At 41.7% G+C, this 21,585-nt stretch overlaps 2 protein-coding genes across 7 annotated transcripts in view; one reads left to right on the top strand and one right to left on the bottom strand.

Annotated features, from left to right (window-relative positions):
* Positions 1 to 776: 776 nt before the first annotated feature.
* The window catches only part of pygo (pygopus family PHD finger), a 60,409-nt gene continuing 39,600 nt past the window's right edge, over positions 777 to 21,585 (bottom strand). Inside the window, exons 4-9 of one of the 6 annotated variants that reach the window (XM_034333207.2) lie at positions 6,327 to 6,693; positions 5,474 to 5,771; positions 4,377 to 5,396; positions 4,152 to 4,297; positions 3,998 to 4,061; positions 777 to 1,516 (exon numbers count right to left, since the gene is read on the bottom strand). In XM_034333207.2, the coding sequence (XP_034189098.1) occupies positions 1,469 to 1,516; positions 3,998 to 4,061; positions 4,152 to 4,297; positions 4,377 to 5,396; positions 5,474 to 5,689 (1,494 nt within the window). In that variant the 5' untranslated portion in view covers positions 5,690 to 5,771; positions 6,327 to 6,693 and the 3' untranslated portion in view covers positions 777 to 1,468. Of the gene's footprint in view, positions 1,517 to 3,139; positions 4,062 to 4,151; positions 4,298 to 4,376; positions 5,397 to 5,473; positions 5,772 to 6,326; positions 6,694 to 7,091; positions 7,327 to 21,585 lie in introns of those variants that run through there. The other 5 variants (XM_034333205.2, XM_034333208.2, XM_034333204.2 and 2 more) reach the window with 5 other exon arrangements.
* Positions 10,701 to 15,930, top strand: CSP2 (chemosensory protein 2). Its single transcript, XM_034333220.2, has 3 exons — positions 10,701 to 10,997; positions 14,719 to 14,908; positions 15,398 to 15,930. Exons 1-3 carry the CDS (start codon positions 10,980 to 10,982, stop codon positions 15,541 to 15,543), a joined length of 354 nt encoding a protein of 117 aa, XP_034189111.1. The 5' UTR covers positions 10,701 to 10,979; the 3' UTR covers positions 15,544 to 15,930.

Here is a 21,585-nt window from a genome sequence, read left to right on the forward strand (position 1 = left end):
ACGTACACGTTGCAGAAAAACGAGGATATCTTCGCACGCATTGTATCGTGTATCGAAATAATGACATACGTACGTTGATTTCTAGTATATGTATAACAATTTATATCCTTGACCATACATACCACGCGTATAATGTGTATGCACGTATGTATGTCAGTATTTACATGACAAAAAATAATCTATGAACAATTTATACTTCTCACATAATACGTGGAAATTTCTTTTTTTACTAGCACGCGACATTCTTTCAATCTATTCTTCTCGATTTCTTTCTGATTAACCGGATCGATGTTTCATTCAGAGAAACGTAACGCGTTGAAAATCAGCTTATTCAATACACATAAGCGTTAAAATTAATAATGAATATTATATATGTATATATATATAATATTAGAATATAATAATGAATTCAGTTATCAATAACAAATATTGATCTCGTACAAAGTAATAATACAGTAATGAGAATAATAGTAACTAACATAATACATATAATAGTAATGAAGGTGATAATAATGAAATCAAGCAATGCTTTGAAATCGAGCGTCGATACCGCCCTCAAGTTTTCTCGAGTCCTCTGATTTCGATACAGTGGTTGTCCAGGGAGGAAAAAGGAAATCTAACTTTACGGTTCAATTGCAAATTCCTCTTTGCTGTTGCGTTGGTACAGGCAAAACGAAAAAGGAAAATAAAGTAGCACGACGCATTCTCGATTCGATAAGACGATACAAGAGATTATTTACAGATAGTCTAGAACAAAATATCTACGTGTTGCATCGTTTTTCAAATAACTTATATACACAGATAAGTTGATAAACACAAGATTTTACAATTGTTTCAACAGTTTGGCCGCCATGCTACGGTCTCACCAAGCAGTCATTTTATCTTCGATAAACCTAATCTGAAGTTACAAATTGAAATCGTAAGAATCGTTCTCCATAAAATAATTATGGATATCATGGCAGTCAAAGCGTTAAGAAAGAAACAAAAGGAAACAGCTTTGGACAATTGTAATTTCGGGAGAGAACGTTTCGTTCCTCGACGACAAATGGCTGAAAGAAAATGAAGATGAAGTGACGAAATTCAAAGGTAACACAATGAGACAAAAACGAATTCAGACACATATGAAATGCATTTGCTTCGAACAAATTGTACAGGGATTAAGCTACCGGTTAAAAAAGAAACGTAATCGAAGAAACTGTTGCTACTCGATGAATGCAAGAACGAGACATTAAAACGTATCATTTTAGGCGTGCGTCATGATTCCGTTGATCGCATAACAGTTTTTGTTCGTAAACAATACAACTTATATAAGTTATCTCTGAAAAATAGACGTTACTAGTAGTTTACTTAAAATTACGATTCGTTCGTTTGTACTAGAAAAACGATTATCCTTAATCATCCGAGTCTCTTAGCAATCGTCTATAGTTGCGCATCCTTTTTCCATCCCGTTGAGCCGAGTATACATCTTTCATTTCGTTATTCGCTTAATCCCCTGCATTCCCGTTAATAGAATTTTCTGTAATAGAGAGAAAGAGAGTGAGAGTGAGAGAGAAAAAACAAAAAAAAAAGCAACGTTAACGATCTCCAGTGTGTGATACACCCCCCTCCCCCATCCCCATTCATCCTTCATATGACAATGACAAAATATAGAATGAAGATATGTGAAAATGGTACTTCTATTCGTTGTAATACTAATATGAGCATTATGTAGTTATAGGATTCTGTGTGTATGTGTGTGTAATATCCTTTAAAAATGATTACAATAAAACAAGACTTCGAAGCGTGGATCACACGAAGAGAAGCTTCGTGTAATACACGGATCACGAAGGAAATAACTAGTTAGGTCGGATCTTTTCAAGAGTAATCCCTATTCTACTTTCGTTCCCGTGGTGCTGGAACACTGATTGACATTTATCTGAATTCGATTGCTTCTCGTAAATATTCAGGAACGAAAGCGCGTCAGAGGTTCCACCCGTGGAAAGATTCGGATTTGTTCTTCTGTTCGCGGACAGAAGAAGCTATCTAGTTATTCTAAAAAGTACTATGAACTCAATTTTCGAAATCAGTCGTTCGTTTGATACAGGCGTCAAATAGTAAAATGATAACTGCATTATTTTATATATATATATATATATGTATATGTATATAAAACTATACAATCCGTGGACTCGTTAATTTTGCGTTAGCTGCCGACGGAATTTGAATAATTTTCTTTTTTTTTCCTTTCATTGCGTTAATCGTTTTACGTCGATAATACTTCTCTGTTGTTTCGTGATATACTGTTATACATAAACTGACACCAAAAATTCTGGCAGATGCGATGATGAATCTTAACTCGACGAAGAAGAGCGTGAATGTAAGTGTATATACTCGCACGTGTATAACATATGTATATGTGTGTTAGGTGCAGAAATTTCGATACTGCAACTAAACACGACACTCCTTTTATTATATTTCGCGAAGTATCTTGAGTTTAATTTCTGTTTATATGAATTTGCAAAACATATAAATATTTTCTGCACTTTTGAGTCTTATTTCTTTTCTTTTGTTTTACTAACACTTTATTATATCACGTTTCTACCTAATTGGTTTCTTTGCGTAAACGAATATAACTGATATATTTGTCGTAAAACTTTAGGTACAATGTAAAAAATCCCGCGAGCTATCAGTCAAACGAATTTCAACTTTCTTTTTAAAATTCGTTACACTTGCTCGTAATGAATTAATCATCAGCATAAACCATGGCAAGAAACAATATATGAACGATGGTAAAAGAAAATCAACTCTTCCTCCGCATGACATTAAAATTTCTATTTACAATTTGAACATATGTACTCTTAAAGTATAACGCTAACACATTTCGAAAGTACATAACTGACCATGGTTTATACCAAAGTGCAGGTAATCGTAGCACTCGTATTTGTAATTTGGGAGAAATAAACTACGTTTACTCGAACGTATTTTTTTATATTACTTTTTCTGAAAACCCAAAATACTTCGGTAATAACTGAATTATACGAAGAAGTGGATTTAAAAATTTTCCCATATCCCGATACTTGTAAATACAACCAGCGCTACGAGAAAAATTTACATCGTCTGAAGTTCATATTTACTCTGTTTTACACATATTTAGATGTGCATTTACAATTTTTTTTTTTTTTTTCTTTAAAAAGTATCGTTTAGATCCTTTGGATTTACCTAATCAACGCGACGAGCCTGGTAACAAAATGATAGACATAATTTATCAAATAATACACAGTTGTTAATTTTTTTCTTTTACATCAACTACATATTATCAGGAACGTTTAACCAAATCTAAATAAAAAGAATGTACGTAGTTGGTTCATCTCCTATCAATATGCAGTTTCAGCAGGTTGTACCGTTCATATATATATATATATATATTTATATATCGTTCCTTCTTTACGAATGCGATTATCTTTTAATTTCGAATTAAATGCAGTTAAGTGATAAGAAATCCAATAAGGTTAATCGATCACTGTACATTTTTTAACAATTTTCTCTAAAAAATGCCTATGCTTTCTCGAGCTTACTTTTAACATATTTATCACCATAACGGCAACTGAAAACAAACTAGCAGCTTTATAAACTGTAAAGTGAAATCATAAATAATTTTTTGAAACAGACGAATCCACTTGTCGTAAATAGAGCGAAAAAGTAACGTAACTTTCGAACATATGTTGTTCTTGCCATCTCCTTCATCGATACGACTCATAATGATACCCTAATATTTCAACAAGTTAAAGCTAAGATATTAACAAACAGCGCATGTTTATATTATATGCACGATTTCGCTCGTGCATTAGTGTATGCCGTATGTAGTTATGTGTGTGCAATCGCACGCGCATGTGTGCGTGTACAAGTGTAAACGCTAACAAAGAGTCACTCGTGCGTCGCATATACGACGAGTCAAGAACTGTTATGGTTTAAATTTAACCAAAGGTATATTTTTTGACTGCAAGCACTTATCACACACCCATTCCGCGTAAACTTCTGCCGTTAATAATTGATAAGCAGTTTCCGATAATCCTGTGCACCCCCTAGAATAAATTATCATCGTATACGTTAACTATATAATGTTTTTAAGAGATCATTTCTTTCGAACGTAGATAAAAGAAACATTTGCGTACCTGTGAAACCAGAAATTACAACCTGACTCGCAAAGAATCGCTTGATCGTTATCGTGCACTTCTTTATGACATACTCCACAAGGATAAATTGGCGGAGCATTAGGATTCTGTGGGTTAAACACCATAGGCTGATCTGGAGGATATATCTATAACATCAAAAGAACGTCGACTTGTCTCATAAGTACCCGAATTACTGTTTTAACAGTTTACGTTATGAAAATATACCTTTCCCGCAGAAACTGGCATTGGTTTTGGTCCCATTCCTGGTGGACCTTGGAAACCGTGAGGTGGCATAGAACCTCCCATATTAATGGGATGGCTCATTGGTGGACCACCACCCATGTTACTAGACATTGTACCCATGGGACCTCCCATGTGACTCATTTGATTATGATGACTAATACTCATGTTAGACATATTGTTCATCGGTGGCCCGCCCATGTTCATGCTATTTATTTGGTTTGGACCACTCATATTCATATTATTGGATACCATGGAACTCATAGTAGTCATAGGTCCATTCATGGGTCTTCCTAAGTTATTAAGATTATTTCCCATATGATTCGGATGCGGCTGAGATCCATTGTGTCCTAATGGACTGTTTACATTGTTCATAGATGGTCCGTTCAACGGGCTATTAGGTGGTATGTGGTTATTAATATTGTTCATGTTCATTGGTCCATTAGGCATGTGATTTGATCCACCCATTGTGTTCATAGGAGAACCCAATGGACCACCCATAGGACTTCCCATGCTGTGCCCCATGTTATTCATAGGACTACCCATTGGACCACTGTTCATATTGTTCATAGGACTACCCATAGGTGGACCGCTAAGTTGAGAGTTACCCATGTGACTCATGTTCATATGATTATTCATAGTATTCATTGGACCAGGTGGCATGCTTGGGCCCATGTTATTCATTGGACTCATACCACCTATTGGCGCGTGATTCATAGGAGACATCGCTCCCATGTGATTCATATGATTCGTCATGGGCGAGTTTCCCATAGGACTCATACTACCCATGTTGTGAGGCATCATAGGACTCATCCCGCCTATCGAAGTTAACGGACTCATGCCTCTCATAGGCGGTCCGCTCATATGATGCGGGTGATGGGGATGCATGTGCGGCGGACCACCGTGCATCATGGGAGTTTGACTCGTTTGCGGTGGCGTATCGTCAAAAGGGTTACTCGCCACTATCGTGTCCCCGTAACCCGTTAAAGGCGGAGGTAGCAAATCCTGAAAATACATTTTTCGTAAATAAAAAACGTAAAATCCAGTACCTTCTATCGAGATTTGGTAATAAATGTTATCACCTGCACTGTTGGAGGTTGCTGTGGGGGTGGTTGAGCAACATTAGCGTTTGTACGTCGTTTCTTTTTAGGATTGGCACCAGTAGGTGGTGGTGGTGGAGGATGGGGGTGTCCAGAAGATTCAGGATGCGGGGCACTAGGACCCATATTCACACCCATACCCATACCCCCTAAAGGCATCCTTGCAAAGGGTGGCATGCCTGCAATATTGTGGCTCATCTCCTTCGTTCTCTTCCCTTATTTTATCATGCCGTATCAGCACCACGCTAGATTTTGGCAGTAAGTTTCCACTGGTGTTCCACTGAGGCATTTGAGTGAAAAAAATATTGTGTTTCATTATTTGTATCATAATAGCTTACGAGTATGTGTAACATTCAGATTAAATAAATAATTCTATTTCATGTAACAAATAAAAGAATTCCAATTAAACAAAAGTATTTGATAATTTTATTACTGGAATATTTCATCATTATTATTGTTATTCTTGAAAATATATTTTTAATGTTACATTCACAATAGGGTCCAAGTGAATACATATATGGTTGTAAGTTACTATACTGTGTATGCTAATATAAATAAGTATTTGAGTGTGTCCTCTTTAAATAATTATCGTTTACGTAAAAATAATGCATGATCCCGACCAACAGCACGATCGAAGCGATAAAAGTAACGTAAAAAAAAAAACAAATAGGCAACCCTTTAAAAAGAAAGCAAAATAAAATCCGCCGATGCGTTTCTCAGGCCAACCTAACCTACACGATTTTCTAAAATATTTATTAGATTGCGGGATATATAAAGGGTGTAGGGCTGAAAATATATGAAAGGCAGATAGAATATGAACCATTTGTACGCTTACCACCGCATTATAGTTGGCAAGACATCGACATGTACATGGCTTTCCCGTTTTTTCGGCAGGGACCAACACCATTGAATTGTGTCGTGCACCTAACTAACTTTAGCGGCTGGATCGAGGCGATTTCTCGTTTCTAACTTTTACACCTCATCAGTCACATATTTTAAGGTAGCACAAGTATATTTCACATTCACAAATATGCGAAAAGGGCACAGTAAACACTGGTGAGATGTCAAAAGTATACGGAGCAAAGAAGCGCACGCCAGTCTTTCAGGTCGCCATTGTCGCGTTACGCGTGTCCCTGTAGTTGTATTGTTCGCGTGAAAATATTGCACGATGCATTGTGCAGATGGCGTTACCAACTGCATTCCTGCAACATCCAAACGATTCCCGTATTATAGCGGCGGTTGCTTGCATTTTTCTTGCAGACATTGCTTGCGCGCATATACGCGCGAACCTAATCTTGATTTAATTTCTGACAGTGAAATGGCTTCGGAAAATATTTTTCCCCAAAAAAGCATAAAATGTAAATTACAACATGCAAATGAATGCCTGAAAAAAAAGAAAAAAGGAAAAAGATGATAGGACAAGTAAATTACAGTAGAGAATAATAAGATTGGGTATGGTGAACTTATCTCTTCATAATTAATATACGCGGCAGCGCAACGAATGTAGCGAATAAATTTTTAAATAGAATATTCTGAATTCGAGCCACAACTTCGAAGATAGAAGTTCGTGCAAGATAGAGCAGTTTAGTTTAGAACATACGTTACTTAGACTGCGCTATTACGCGCGCTTGAAATTCTCTTCCCCCTTCTCTTTCAACCCTTCCCTAGCCATTTCTAGCCAGTTTCGCACGTTATATCTTCCATCCACATTAGGATCCAGAAGTTGTCCCTGTAACCTCAGAGTAGCGCCTGTACACGTCACTTTAATTATTTGAGTTACATTAGCAAGTTAGCGAGGTTTAACAACTGGAAAATGGATTTCGCGCATATCTACTGCGGACAGTTGCCTCGCAGCTACTCGTAATACAGTTCGCGAAACTGCGATTAAGCTATCTTATCTTCGACGACTTTTATTTCGATAAGTGTTCACCACGAACGGAAGAACGTTATTCTTTTGTCTAAATCACAAATGTACGGGAAATAGAGTACCTAACTCTGGGATCGAATAAAAATAAAATTCAACGATCGTCTGAAGCTGAAGTCTTTTCTACCCTTAATAAAAGCATACTACAGGGGCTACTATATGTATACACAGATGTTGCATATAATTGATAAGCAAAATAAATACAACAAAGGAATAAAAAGTTTGCCAGAAAAGAAGAAGGATGAAGAACAAAGGATTGGAAGGCTTTGCGGGATGGCAATCGAAGAACGACACAAATAGCAGCACTCCCCAAGCAAATACGGCATGCCAATCAATCTGTCGCGAGTATACGCGTGCTCCGAATAGGAATACCTGATTTTTCCCAATTATAAAAAGTCAGTGTCATTGGCATCGAATAACGCTGCACGATGCAAGAATCTTTTCCTGAAACCTTTCGTCATATTTGGTGCTACGTGTCGCGTGGCATGTCTCTAGAGAAACTATCCTTGACCCGATGTTTAAGCATTCGTCACGTTTTCTATCGTCGTATCATTGTAGAAAATTTACATTACATATTCGTGATCGAAGATGGAAGCCTTGATCGTTGCGTAACAATTTAGTAGATCCCTATTTATGTAGTTCGATTTATTGCGAATGATTCAGAGTAAAAATAAAAAAAGGTGAAACCTCCATGCCGAATTTCGACGTCGAAAGTGGCGAGAAATCGAGACTACTCGTGCCTCCAGGGCAACTACACGGTAATCGTACGATCTTTGATAGCAGGATATTCTCTTGCTCTTTACGTTCGAGGTGAACGATCAAGCGAATCGTTTTCAGGAAATCGGCGCTCCTCCGTGTCCATTCGACGACGAAGACTCCGCGACTTTTTCCACTTTCTCTCGTGGACGTGGAAGCAACAACCGGTGTACACGCGTTCGGTTCAACAGAGCGTGACGGGTGCTTGTGAACTTTCGCCTTGGAATTTCTAGTTTGACCAGGTTTATGATCGCATCGGATACTTTGAATTGTTCAAACAACTTGGTGGCAGAAGTTGCTTCGAATTTCCATAACAATTCATACTACATTACCCGTTTCATTTCGTTAGCATATGGCTAAAAAATCCCAAGTGCATAATTTTCTCATCAAAGAGATTCGAACCTTCGTCGAATCGAATAAATATTTTCAAAAGAAAATTAATGCCGTCAGGTTGGTCTACCAGGTTTAGGCTTCTCGGTTCGGTTGGTTCGTTCCGCAGAGTGGTAGGTTTATCCGGTAGTTAAGGATTCACAGGGTAGGGAAATTAGCGAGCAACCAGCACCCTTTCGAAACGGTCCCTCGAATTTTCGCGTAAATTTTGGTCAGCTTTTGGTCGTTTGTGACTTTCGTGTGGCGCGACGTCGCGTCGCGTCGCGTCGCGTCGGCCCGTTCCAGATCGTTGAATCGTTTTCACGCTCGAGGTTGTGCACCAGGCAAAATTCTCGTGTTTGAGAGCCAGCGACTGACTATTCGTCTTATCGATGAGGGAAACGAGAGCGGAAACGGTAAAGAGGTCCATTACGGTTTTAAACGGTTCACCGCGAAATGATCGGATAAACTGACCGCGGCACGGCATGGTGCGGTATGGCGCGGCGTGACGCGACGCGCGGGGTGAAATCAGTCCGCGAGGAATCGCGCGACGTGACCAACAGGACAATGAGCCATATCAATCCTTTATTTCTCCTTCGTTCTCGGCACGCTTCAATTCGTTTCGTTCGAACCGATCGCGATCCCTCGAATCACCTTTAAAACGAACGATTATTCGAATGGCACCGGACAACGACTCGTTGCAAAAAAGGAAAAAGAAAATGAAAGAAATAAAAATAGGAAAGAGAAAAAACGAGGGCGTGGATCGTTCGATGCATCGACAGAGGAATCCCCTTGACACCGCGAAAGCTTCGAGCTGCCAGATCGAAAGTAGATCGACTAGTCCGGACCGTGTAATCTTTATCGATACAAGGCATGATTTTCCCCCTAGTTTCCTATCGTTTCGTGCCGATATCGCGTCCAACTTTTACCCCTCGTTACGCTTTCCTTCTCGCTTTTCCCTTCTGTCCTTCGGTGAACACTTTAATCGTATTTCACGACAGATCACCTGGTCATTCTTTTTTCTCTATCGTTTTTTTTTCTTCTTCTTTCGTTTCACACCAATTCAGCGAGAGTATCGTCGCGGACAAGCATACGTGTTCAATCGTGAGAGTGCAATCGAGTCGATAGCCCATTAAATCCATGGCTTTGTTGGGATTTCTTCTTTCCCGACACCGTAAGCGACTGTTCTTTGGACTTTAAGGAACAATCAGTTTGATTTTCGATGGAATCACGACAAGAACGTGTTCCGAGTCTCTTGGGTGGGTTAAATGCCAAGCTTACATCCCTTACTTTTTCCTTGCCGTCGCTTTCCACCAGAAGTAAATATCTTCTAGTTTCCGCCGGAAATTATCAACGTGGATACGATAAGACTTGCCGGTAAGAAAGAGGGAGAAACGGAAGAACATTTATTTACAGAAGCTAGGATATAACTGGTTTTAACGAGCGACGTGATCGATACGTCCTCTTCTCGAGGATGATGCGGACGATGCCCTGCAATGATTAATAGCATAGAGAAGAATAAAAACGTCCGACGAGGGAAAACAGGTCATTACGCAGGCTGTCGCTCGTAAAAGTTAATTGAACGCCGTTCACGGATCCGCAAAAAGGATCGCCGTCGAGCACAGGCGGGCACCAAACAGATTCTCGAATCGGTAAAGGTGTATCGAACGTACAGGGAGGAAATGAGGTACAATCTGGAGAAGAAAGAACGACGGAAGCGCTGTTTTGTTGAGAGGAGATTGGAGTTTGGTCCGTTAAATTTCCTCTCGATATTTTTTACGTTCTGCGCTAACAAAACGATTCGAAGCATCAGATTAGAAAAATAAATCTTCAACTTTTACTTTCTTCTTCTCACCGTTCTCTCCCTCTTTTTTTTTTTTGCTCTTATCGCTTGTTTCTGAACGGCGCACTTAAGCTTTCTAAAGCCAAGAAAGAGTTTGAAAAGCGCGAACGCTCGAGCGTGTAGATCCACTCGAAACGAGTGAAGCGGTGTGCCAAAGAAAGTGGTAACCGCGTGGTGGAAGTTTAACGAGAGTAAGAGGCGAGGTGCAAGAAGAAAAGTGCAACCTGCATCGCGCACACTCATGCATGCCTGGAAGCTTCCCCTACTTCGTAAGCAGCTGGTGCACAGAGAGGTGTCCGAAGACGGAGAACCGCCGTTGGCTATCATCGCGGCGTCGTTGCCCGCTGTACACACACTTTCGTATTTATCGCGCAAAGAAGGGGAGGAAAGGCCACGGACGTACCTTCGGGCCCAGTGTGTTCCGAGATTTCGCGGCGAGAGGACACACACGACTATAAAAGATTCCTCGACTTCATTTCTCTAAACTCTGTTTCGTTCGATTCACCCGCGATCTGAACTCCTGACTCGTTCCTTTCTTTTTTTTTTCTTTGCGGCTGCTCGAGGAGCTAACTGGAGGAACACCAACTATTCTCGACATGGCTTCGGCAATCAAGGTGAGTGAGTGACGAACGTGCAACAGGTAGATACGAGCGCACCCTGTGTACACGTACGCGCGGTGATTTAAAGTTTCATTGTATCCGGAGGGGTTCTCTTTTGTCTGTCACCCTTCTTCACCCTATGTTGACAGAATCACGAGACCCGGTCTAAATTCGATACCCTCGATCGTGACTTCCTCCGAATTAACAGCCCTCGAATGCTGCGATCGGATAAATCATGAAATAGTTGAAATATTTTCTCAAAAAGCAATCGCATCGGTCTAGTCTGTCGCGTTAGGAAGTTTCTTAAGAACAAGATCGAGAAGCGTCATTACATTGTAATACGAGGACAAGTTTCACGGAGCTTAACTGTTCGCGAAACGACAAGGGTTCTTGGGGAAAAATCGGTCACGGAGCCGGCAGAAAAATCCCTGCGATATTAAAAAGCTAATAAACGTGAAGAGGCAACGAATTCGTAGTTATTTCATCGTGAAGAGGAATATCGGCTGAACGCGCAATTCGATCGCTTCCATGAAATTCCACGGAATCTCGAAGCTGTTTCAGCGTGTTTATTTTCTATAAAGGACAGACGAAGAAGAAGCTGAAGAATAAGAAGAACCGGAATACCCAATCGAATCGATCTCGCCATTTCTTCTCGCGTCGATAGCGAAAAGAAATGATTAAATTCTGGCACGTAGCTCGATTCTCTTGCCTTGAAGCGATCGAAACGTACACTTTATCGACGACATCGTCCACCTTTATAACTCATGCGTGCCGCAATCCTACGATTACGTATGTACATACATATACGCTTTTCAAACAGTGGCTGGAGGGAATAACAAACCGATCGAAACGATTTCTTCGCTGCTGCCTTATGACTCAATCTACCTTGCTTCGTATTTAGGATGTCAATGTCTTTATATATACATATAGCTACGTTCAGCTACGATATGATAGTGATTCTCCTTGACAACTTCGAGGTAATTAATGAAGAAATAACCGATCAAGTTTTTACTATCAACTCGTGAGCATTGCGCAACAGACGCGACAGTGAAAGGGTTACATTTCTCACTACGTTGAGGTCGTCGATATGCAATGCTATTCGACGAACCGTGTAATCGTTATCCATCGGTTGCGAGTCGATAACTAAGCGATTGTAAATTAATTTAATAACTGCGAATAGCGCAACGTTTCGACCGGCTGTATACGAACGGTAAATTATTGTTTATCGTTTGGTGTACGTGGGATCGAGCCACCGATAACTATAACGGAATATTACGGCTGCAAACGGCACGAATTTTCCAGCCATCCCGTTTAAGCGGTGAATTATCATTCATTGACTGTGACGATAATTAACGACCCATGCGTACAAGGTAGCAAGGTCCAACACTTTTTTGCAACAATCCTGAATTATTTGATACGTTGAAAGGCAGCTGCTTGAAATCGGCACGTATTTTACACCAATTTTGAAGATTAAAATTTGACGAACAGGACTACGTAAAGACTTTGTTAATTTTCTTAATACGAAATGGCTGGCTGTCAGTGAAAGTAAAGTTAATGAATCAGTGATAACCTTTCTGGAAACGGTGCCTTGGATTTCAGCCAACGCGTGTACCTATGTGATTCTAAGGGAATATTTAATGTACATATGTGTTACTTTTGGGGAAAGCTAGAAATGATATACGTATAGAGTGAAATGAATTGTCGTTGGCTGCATACGTTTCCTCATCAATTTCGTCATTTTGCATAGCAGAGAACAGTTTATAGTTACTATCGTAACAGTGAACGTGACAGCAATAAAATCTATATCAAACCGATTTGCCATTCAGCGGGACCAATAATTCTTCTAATCCGCGTCGGTTTGCGGAAGTAAGCGGTTTGCGTGCGTACATCGGAGGCCGCGTTCGATCCACAAATCATCCCCTACCGCGTACATACACATAGCGCTCTGGTGATTTACCGAACCGCCGCGATTATTAGTGCCCCCCCACCCACCCTGTCCCTCTATCTCTGTCCTTCGCTTGGGTAAAATCGAAACTCAAAAAGCAGCAGGGTATACGCGAGTCGAGACGATTAGAGGAGATTGTCCCGTTAAAAGTACCTGTCGTCGGGATTACCGTGGAAAAGCCGTAGCTTTGCTTCGAAGAGTTGCCAGTAAATCGAGTTTCCCCGTTGCTGCTGAGAAAGGATCGATTATTCGAAGCTCATACGCGTCGGAGAAACGTACACCGTCTCTTTCGAGTCGAGTTCAAAGTATCCTCAAGTTTCGCGAGTGAAATTTGACGTTTCGATCGAGAGAAGCGGAGCCAGGGGCGAATGAAAGAATCGAGGCAATAATGGAGAGGGGGAAAAAAGGGAAAGAACAGGTGTCCCGGATTGCGACACGAGGAATTTCGAACAGAGTACGATTGTTTGAGAGGGCATACCGGATCGAGAGGTACAGAGGGATGAAAATAAAATCGAGTCCCGAAATATCGGCCACACGGCCGGACGTCAAAAAGATGAGAAACGAATTCGTGTCGCGAGCAGGGTATTTGAAAATACTAGATATTCCACTGTCAAGTAGCTGGATTTAATTGGAACTATTTTCTACGACTACGTACCATCCATTGTTCGGTATATTGTTTTCAACTACGCTCACTTCGAAAGCGAAGTTAAGATCGTAGGAAAAATATTTTGCGGTCACTCGAAGCATCGCACGCTCGAACACCAAGCAATAGATTCATCTGCTACGACGATTTCATTTGCTTTTTCGTTCACGTAATTTTTCACCTTTCATTCCGTTCTAGTTGTCTTTCCATTTCGTGAAACGTGCTTTTTTCCATTTCTTTGTTACCATCTTGCATTTCATGTATTTGATGGAATCTAAAGATAACTATATAGCGCGGAGGATACCCTAGAGGAAGTGGAAGAGGAGGATAAGGAGGAAATTAAACGGGTAGGTTGCTGATATAATAACAGGATAGACAAGGTGTATACGGAAATGAGGGAAGACGAAGCAAATTGGGGGATGTAACGTGTCCAAAGGTCGATATGTAGAAATGTTGGATGGAAGAGAGGAAGGGGATAAGGAAAGGTTAGCCGTAGACAGCGGCTAAACGCAGCCCCGGCAAAGCACGCCAAAGCTAACATAGCTAAACAAGCACCAACCGCTGTGAGTAACGACAGCGTGTGCGTTTTGCGCCCTGCGCCCTCCGCGTACTTTCCACAACTTCCTGTTTGTTTGCTTCCGTTGGTCCGTTTCCTTGCAGTTACGCGTCAACCACCTAACGAGCTTACTTTCAAATTCTTTCTTTCATCTTCGTCACACTGTCAACGACTTTCTTTAACAGGTCGGTTTACATTGGTAGACGATTGGTAGAGTACCGAAACTATTCTGACCCTAGAACTCGAGAGAAGACATTTATGCGCACGAGTGTACACGTGTTCCAAATCGCTCGATACGAACAGTCCAGGATGGTTATACTGAAAATTTGTATGGGAAACAGGGCTCGTTGCATCTTGATCGATGGAAGCGTACATAGCCTTCTATCAATAAAGCCGTTGTCAACAATGTATATACGCGCGTCGTGTACAGCGAAAGGCTTAACGTCGATGTAATTCGATGGAAAACTCTTTCGTGAATTTTACTAACGCTTTTAGATACAATCTACTTCTCGCGTAGAAAGCGTTTTATCGCTCTGGAGATCTCGTTTATTTACTTAAAGCGTGCATTTAACTAGCTCGAATAATGTTGCAGCTTCTATTGGTTGTCTGCGCTCTGCTCGTCTGCACGGCTACGGCGGAATCAGAAGTGGGACAGACGGGAAGATCACGGGTCTCCGACGAGCAACTAAATGTGGCCCTGAGCGACCAACGTTACTTGAGGAGACAGCTTAAGTGTGCTCTGGGAGAGGCTCCCTGCGACCCGGTCGGGAGACGTTTAAAAAGTACGTACACCGTCGCGTCGCGTAAATCCATTGAAGAGACAACCCTTCGACTGCGTTCGAGATTAAAAACGCTCTATTCCCCTACGTTTCAAGCAACGTAAATCTTCTTTACGATGGGAACGTCAACGTTTCCCTATTAACCCGTTGCCGCTGCCGTTTCATGCAAGAACATATTTTTAAATTGAATTTTCGGATTTTCAGTCTGTTAATTTTTCCTTCGATTGATTAATCGAAGCGAAATAAAAGAGCCGCGCGCGTGAATCGCTATTCTACTCGATTCAACGGATAAATTGATCTTCGTCGGGGTATAAGGCCATTTTGCGGCAAACTCCAGCAGGCTGTTCGGGACGGCGAGTCATCGAATTGCTTAGATCGGATTTATACCCGTATTTCGAGGGCCGCGTGTTTCCTCGAAGACTTTGCCGATAAATTTCTATAAAGTTACCGGCAGAATTCGATTTAACCCGCCCGCCGCTCGTTGTTATCCAGGTTTAGCGCCGCTGGTTTTGAGAGGCTCCTGCCCGCAATGTAGCCCCGAGGAAACACGACAGATCAAGAAGGTCCTTTCGCACATTCAACGAACCTATCCGAAGGAGTGGTCCAAGATAGTGCAGCAGTACGCCGGAGTCTCGTAAGGCAACGGATAATGGGAGCAGCTGGATACATCGATAAAAAGAGAACGGTAGCGGAAAGAAGGGAAACACGAATTTGTTTAACGCACTTACGTTCCTTCTTTGCATTGTATATTCGTTACAACAGTTCACCCTTCTTTCCTTCAATCTCAAAACTTTGCTACTTTCGATCCTGGTGTCTCACGTTAACCGATCATCAGCGTTTAGCATCAGCGTTACTTGTTAAAAGCGAAGCTACGCTTATGCTTTCCCTTACACCTTCTCCAAGGAGTTATAGAGTGAATATATTTTATATCACACGTTTATTCACACACGTTAATCGTTGTAAACATGACATCACAATGTATTCGTAATATAATAAAGTTTGTTCTTCCCATGATTAACCCCTGTCTGAATCACCTGTTATTCGCGAAACAAACAGGTACAAACCGAGAGTGACGAATAAAATTGAAAATAGAAGTGTGCTGAGAGCGAAGAGAAGATCTTTCGCGACTCTGACGTCAGAAGCGGAGACAGTAATAACGATAGATGCAAGTAGCGGGAAAGTAATAAGCTGGATTCATATTTTATATTTTATTCCCGCGTCTCCGCTACTTTCAATTTCGTTGTATTACAATAGATAGCTTTATGCCCGTAAACTGTACTTATGAGAAACTTTCTACAGCCACTGTTTTTGAATTCTCGTCGAAACGACTGCGTCTCCACGGATATGCATAAGTGTACGAACTCGTCGTCGCTTTTCCAATCTAACCAACGCGCAACGCGACGTGTTACGTGTCACACGCGGTTTCACTTTCTTCCCAAGTAGGCCACTAGCTCGTTACGCAACACAATTGCACACTTGATCGAGTGGATGAAACGTCCGTTAGCGGCAATTGGTTTTTAAGCGAAGTCGAAATCAAGATACATATACCGTACGATATCCGACTCGTTATTAGAGGCTTACAAGCGTTAAAGTGTTAACGCGGGTAGGTTATCGGGAACATTCATCCAATTTCATCCAGAATGAACGGCAATCAACAAGTTGCTAATTATTTAACGGCTAATTAACGATATATGCGAAGCCTGGTAAATTTATAGGAATCTGCAGCGGCACTTCTGGGTAGTAGGATCGTCGATGGAAATTCCTGTCCCCGTTTCTCTATTCATCGTTATTCCGCTTCGTTTATATTTAATTTCGATGTTGACGATATTACGATTCGGTTTAAAAGGATTCGATAGGAATCGAATAACCCGCGTCTCGAACAAATTGAATTCGAATAAACACGGAATTAGAGGAATTTTATCAGCTATCCTATGATTTCGTTATCCTTAACGAGGTTGCTGGCTCGTTCTTGATCCTTCAAGAACAGATCAATTGAACGTTCGATGCAGCGAGAATAATGTAGGTCAGCTCGGTATATTTACAAGTAGAAAGTTATTAAGGTAAAAGTTAACGTCGCTTGGACACGCGCGTCAAAGAACAGAATGAATAACCCACGAGTCACGAGAAACACCGACTGGCTAATTGGATAACGACAACACTTTTCAACGGCGTTTCACTTTTAATAAAGTGAAATCGAAACGCTTCAGCTGTTGCGTTTCTACGAAGCAAAGAATCGTTTATAGCGAAGATAGATTAAATATCGAATAGAAATCCACGACGATTATCCGTGTAGGTGGTTCTGTGTATTATTGCCCGGTAATTACCGAAAATAATTGGACGCAAGGAGTTTGGTTGCAGGATAATCCGCTCCTTGGAGGTCCCGCGATGTACATTTCGACGAACGTTTGTTCTTCTTGATTGATACGCGTTGATACACTTTCATCGGGCAAGTACAAATATTGAATCACGTCGGAGGGAGGCTAGAATCAATGTTTGTTTCCTCGGTACCTCGTAGATGACACCGAGCATATAGATCATATAATATTTGCGCGTTCCTCTTTGAATTTATCGCTCGTTCGTCGCTTCACTTTACTCGCAAACAACTCGCTCGAGAAACGAAGGGTAAATAAATAACAGTTTAAGCGAACGCAAGTCTTATTCTCAAACCAGAATGAATTTAGTGTTTCACGAAACAAGATTCGAAAAGGCGACGTGTAAAACTGTTGTTTATATGAACTGAAGAGGTAACAGTAGGACTGTATGGATGAAAATAAACGTTCGAAACGAGTTTTCGTGGGAGGGAAATGTTACCATAATAGAGCGATAAAACGTCGGTTCTTAGTGTAATTTTCCATTCTTTGGTCCCGTGACATTGCGGAATATTTGTACGAGGTGCCGCGTTTAAACGTTCAGCTTTTCGGAATAACAATAAAGCCGCGTGGAACGTCGTTGATACAGAGTTGATAGGGTCGCGTAGCTGTCTATGGTCGTTCGAATCGCGACCCATCTCCTATAACTCGTTATACGATCCGATCGCGGTAAAACGACCGACTCTTTCCCTGTCCCCGTTCTTTCGATCGGATCCACGAGCTCGTTAAAATGTTGCAGAGCGATAAATATAACGAACCTGCTCCTTCGCCTCCCTCGATACGCGGCTCATCTTGAGATACTGCTCTTCCATCAATTTTTATTTAGCAAAGCTTTGTTTTGTTTCAAGACACCTTGTACATTGTAGTATACATATAGGAATCGAAGGAGAATGGAGAAAATGCGATAGGGAGGAAAGAAGGGTGGACGGCCCAGCGGGAGAAAGAAGTTTCGAAGGGAAGTTTCCGACAAGAGGAAGACGTTATGGGACAAGGAGTATGGCGCGAGTGATTTCTTTGGTTGGCAGAGAGTCGGCGTTTTCACACCTACCTACCGAACGGTCACGGCATACACGACTGCGCTTTACTCGATATTTATGTACACACGGAGAGAAACAAGTTTCCGTATCGTTCGGTGACGCTGCCAACAGAAAGAAACTCTCCGTGATAAAACTCTTCTACTGGAATAACTTTCATCCTCGATGGGAAACAATACCAAATAATTCGGCGTATCTTTTTAACCAATTAACAGATCATAGGTCGAGATTCAAACGACTGATATCAGACTTGTTATCAAGATTCCATTTCATTTCACGAACGAATGATTTCGCGTTAACGAATACAAGTTTTGTTAACAAGAGAGAAATGAGAAAAGGCCCTTGTCAGCTTAGAATCATCATGGACGATAAACGAAATTGAAAGAATTAACATGAACGAAACAGAAGAAAAATGCTGGACAATTAAAAGGTACGTGGCTCGATAAAGATCAGGGCATTTCGAAGTCGGCTGCAATTCCGTTCGAACAATTCCGAGAGGAGAAGGGAAAACAGGGGACAGAATTAAAGGCGGCGATGTTAACGAGGTTCGAATAAACGAGGTATCCTCGCGTAGTATCCAACACGCCAGTGTTGCTCGCAATACTTGAATAGGGACGCGTCGCTCTCCAATGACTTCAACACACGTAAATGCATTTTGTTCCAGGTACAAACACGAATGCGATTCTTTTGTATGTACAGGATCGTTCAAAAACGATAAAGTTTTGTAACGTATCTTTTACAGTAAGTTGTAACAATACTAACGTCGTAACTGATATAAGAATCACCGATGTCACGAACTTGTAATTAATTTTAAACATCCTTAATGATTAACCCAGAATGATAGCGGTGCTGTAAAGAGGATCGTCGTTTCGAAGATTCTTTGAATCAGCCTGTATAACGAGCCTCGATTATGTGGCTCGTTTCGACACGTGGCGAGGGGACTGTACGATAGAGGTAAAGAGAAAAGAGAATGAGAGCAATGAAGAGAAAGAGAGAGAGAGAAGTAGCACCGGTGGCAGGCTTTGTAGAGGAAGGAAGAGAAAGGGGAGAGGAGGGTAGCAGCTCGAAAAGGCTTAATGAAAGTTGCCTGTTGCTCGTACAAATCGTCGTGTCAACGGAGAAAATCTCCATTCCCCACTCTTTGCCCCGTCCTATAGGGAACGAGTGGCCTTTCACGTGATAGCCGCTCGTAACGCCGGATCAATTCCGTCCTATACTACTAGCTCGGTGAACGCGAACCCCTCCTAATTACCACGTATTTTCGTTGCGGTCGATTTTCAAAGCTCTTCCTATTAACGCTAAGCAACGGATAATTTGACGATTACAAACGGGTTACAAATGATCAACGAGATAAGACAAGTGATAGAGCGGTGGAGAGATTTCGAATAAAAATGATTTTCCATCTACTCTTTAAATAAGAATAATAATCATCCACTCGTTGTTCGATATTTCACACCGTGTTTATATTTATCGGTAAAATTACAATCTCTTTTAGCGGGAAATGGACAACGAGGGCGTCGAAAGAAATAAACGGACGGACGTTAAATCTTGCCAAGGATTATGCCCTCCATGGGACTGGTTGATATTCTTCAACGGCGAGCTCTCAGCCTTGGACCGACTTTGTGCCGTATTACTGTTAACGTGACTGTGCTATAAGCTGGTCCCCGGTGAACATGTCAGCTTTGCTACAAGTTTCCGTCGCAGACAGTCGAGAATGGAAGTTGTAGGCTCTTTGAAAATGGGACTATCTCTCGATAACGCGATAATTGTGTAGCGCCTTTGTACGCGTCTCGAACTGGTCTTTCTCCTAAAGTCAATATTCATCCTCGTCACCGGTATTCATTAAAACGCCGCTGCTGCTGCTGCTTCAATCGAGTCGCGAGGGATTACTAGCAATCGAAAACCATCAAAGATTCTCGTTCCTTTATTTTTCATTAATTTTCGAATCGCTTCGAACCTTCGAATCTTTTGTCCAATTCGAGCAAACAGAGCTACCAACGTTCACGTGAATTCGTTCATTTCAGATAAAAAATCTTTCGAGTAATAAAACAGTGGTTGGTTAATTATTGAAAGGTGGTATAGTTAGTTGCTTCAGAGATAGAAAATATAGAAAAATGTTTGCGAGGTAGCGAGAGAGTATTATCATTTAATTGCTACGTTAATGGACGCGGTCGAAGGGGATTAAGCATGGGAAAGCAAATCGTCCCTCAGCCGGTTGTGACGCGCGACGAATCTTTCGCGACCACCTGATTTTCGATAACGACGGACGCGCGATGGATCTGATGGACTTCCGGAAGCGTGTCACATCCTCTCAATAATGCGCTAAACACAAAGACATTCCTGTCCGTTTTACGACAACCGTTTATGTACACATAACGCATTCTTTGGTGGTAAAAGCGTGGTTATCATCGCGTGGACCAACTCGCTCATCCTTCTCCGATTCCAAACCCAAACGTACAGAGACACGCGTTCAAATTCCATCACCACACGCGCGCGCGCCCGCGTGTGTGTGTGTGTAGGCCAGGAATCCGTGGTGAGATGGATAAGGAAGGCGAATAACAGAGAAGGGTAGAGGGAGAAAATGAATGGGGAGGGCAGCTGAACCGACAGGGATGTCGAGGGTTGAAGAGAGAGATGCGATACCAGATGTAAAGAGAAACGAAGAGAAAGAGCAACGATTGTGCGTCGGAGAGAGAAAGAGTAGGGAAGAAGAGAAGGCAACAAAGAGAGAGGTAGAGGGAGGGAGGAAGAAAAAGAGAGGGAAAAGGGAAGAAGGAAGAGAGAGGGAGAGGGAGAGATTGGTGTATGTATATGGCAGATACATAGCACGGCTTGCGGAGGGCACAAGTTAGTGTCTATATACGCGAGAGATCGATAGAGGACAGAATCCCGGGACATCCCCAGCGATCCTGTTCTCTTATTCTTGCAAGAAGCATCCTCGGCTAGCCTACCTCGTGCCTTCGGTGCATGTCCTCGCTTTGCATTAATGCGAGGCTGGTAAGAGGATGGCAGAGAGGATAGAAAGAGGGTAGAGATGGCCAAGAAGGTGGCTACGCGCCCACCATCCATGCAACGGTAAAGGTACGAACATTATCCGGCATACATTACGCGTTCGTCGAACGTACGCCAAGCTTCTTTCTCGGTCCCTCGACTCTCTCCGCGTCTACCGATAAAATTACTCGCGGCCAGACTTGATTTCACCAGATCGACGCTGCAATCCTATCGAAAGATATCGATCGAGTTGGGAATGCGATGAAATCAGAAGAAAGACGAGGAT

The sequence above is a fragment of the Osmia lignaria genome, chromosome 15, assembly GCF_051020975.1.
Source record: "Osmia lignaria lignaria isolate PbOS001 chromosome 15, iyOsmLign1, whole genome shotgun sequence".
In the NCBI taxonomy this organism is placed as follows: Eukaryota; Metazoa; Arthropoda; class Insecta; order Hymenoptera; family Megachilidae; genus Osmia; species Osmia lignaria.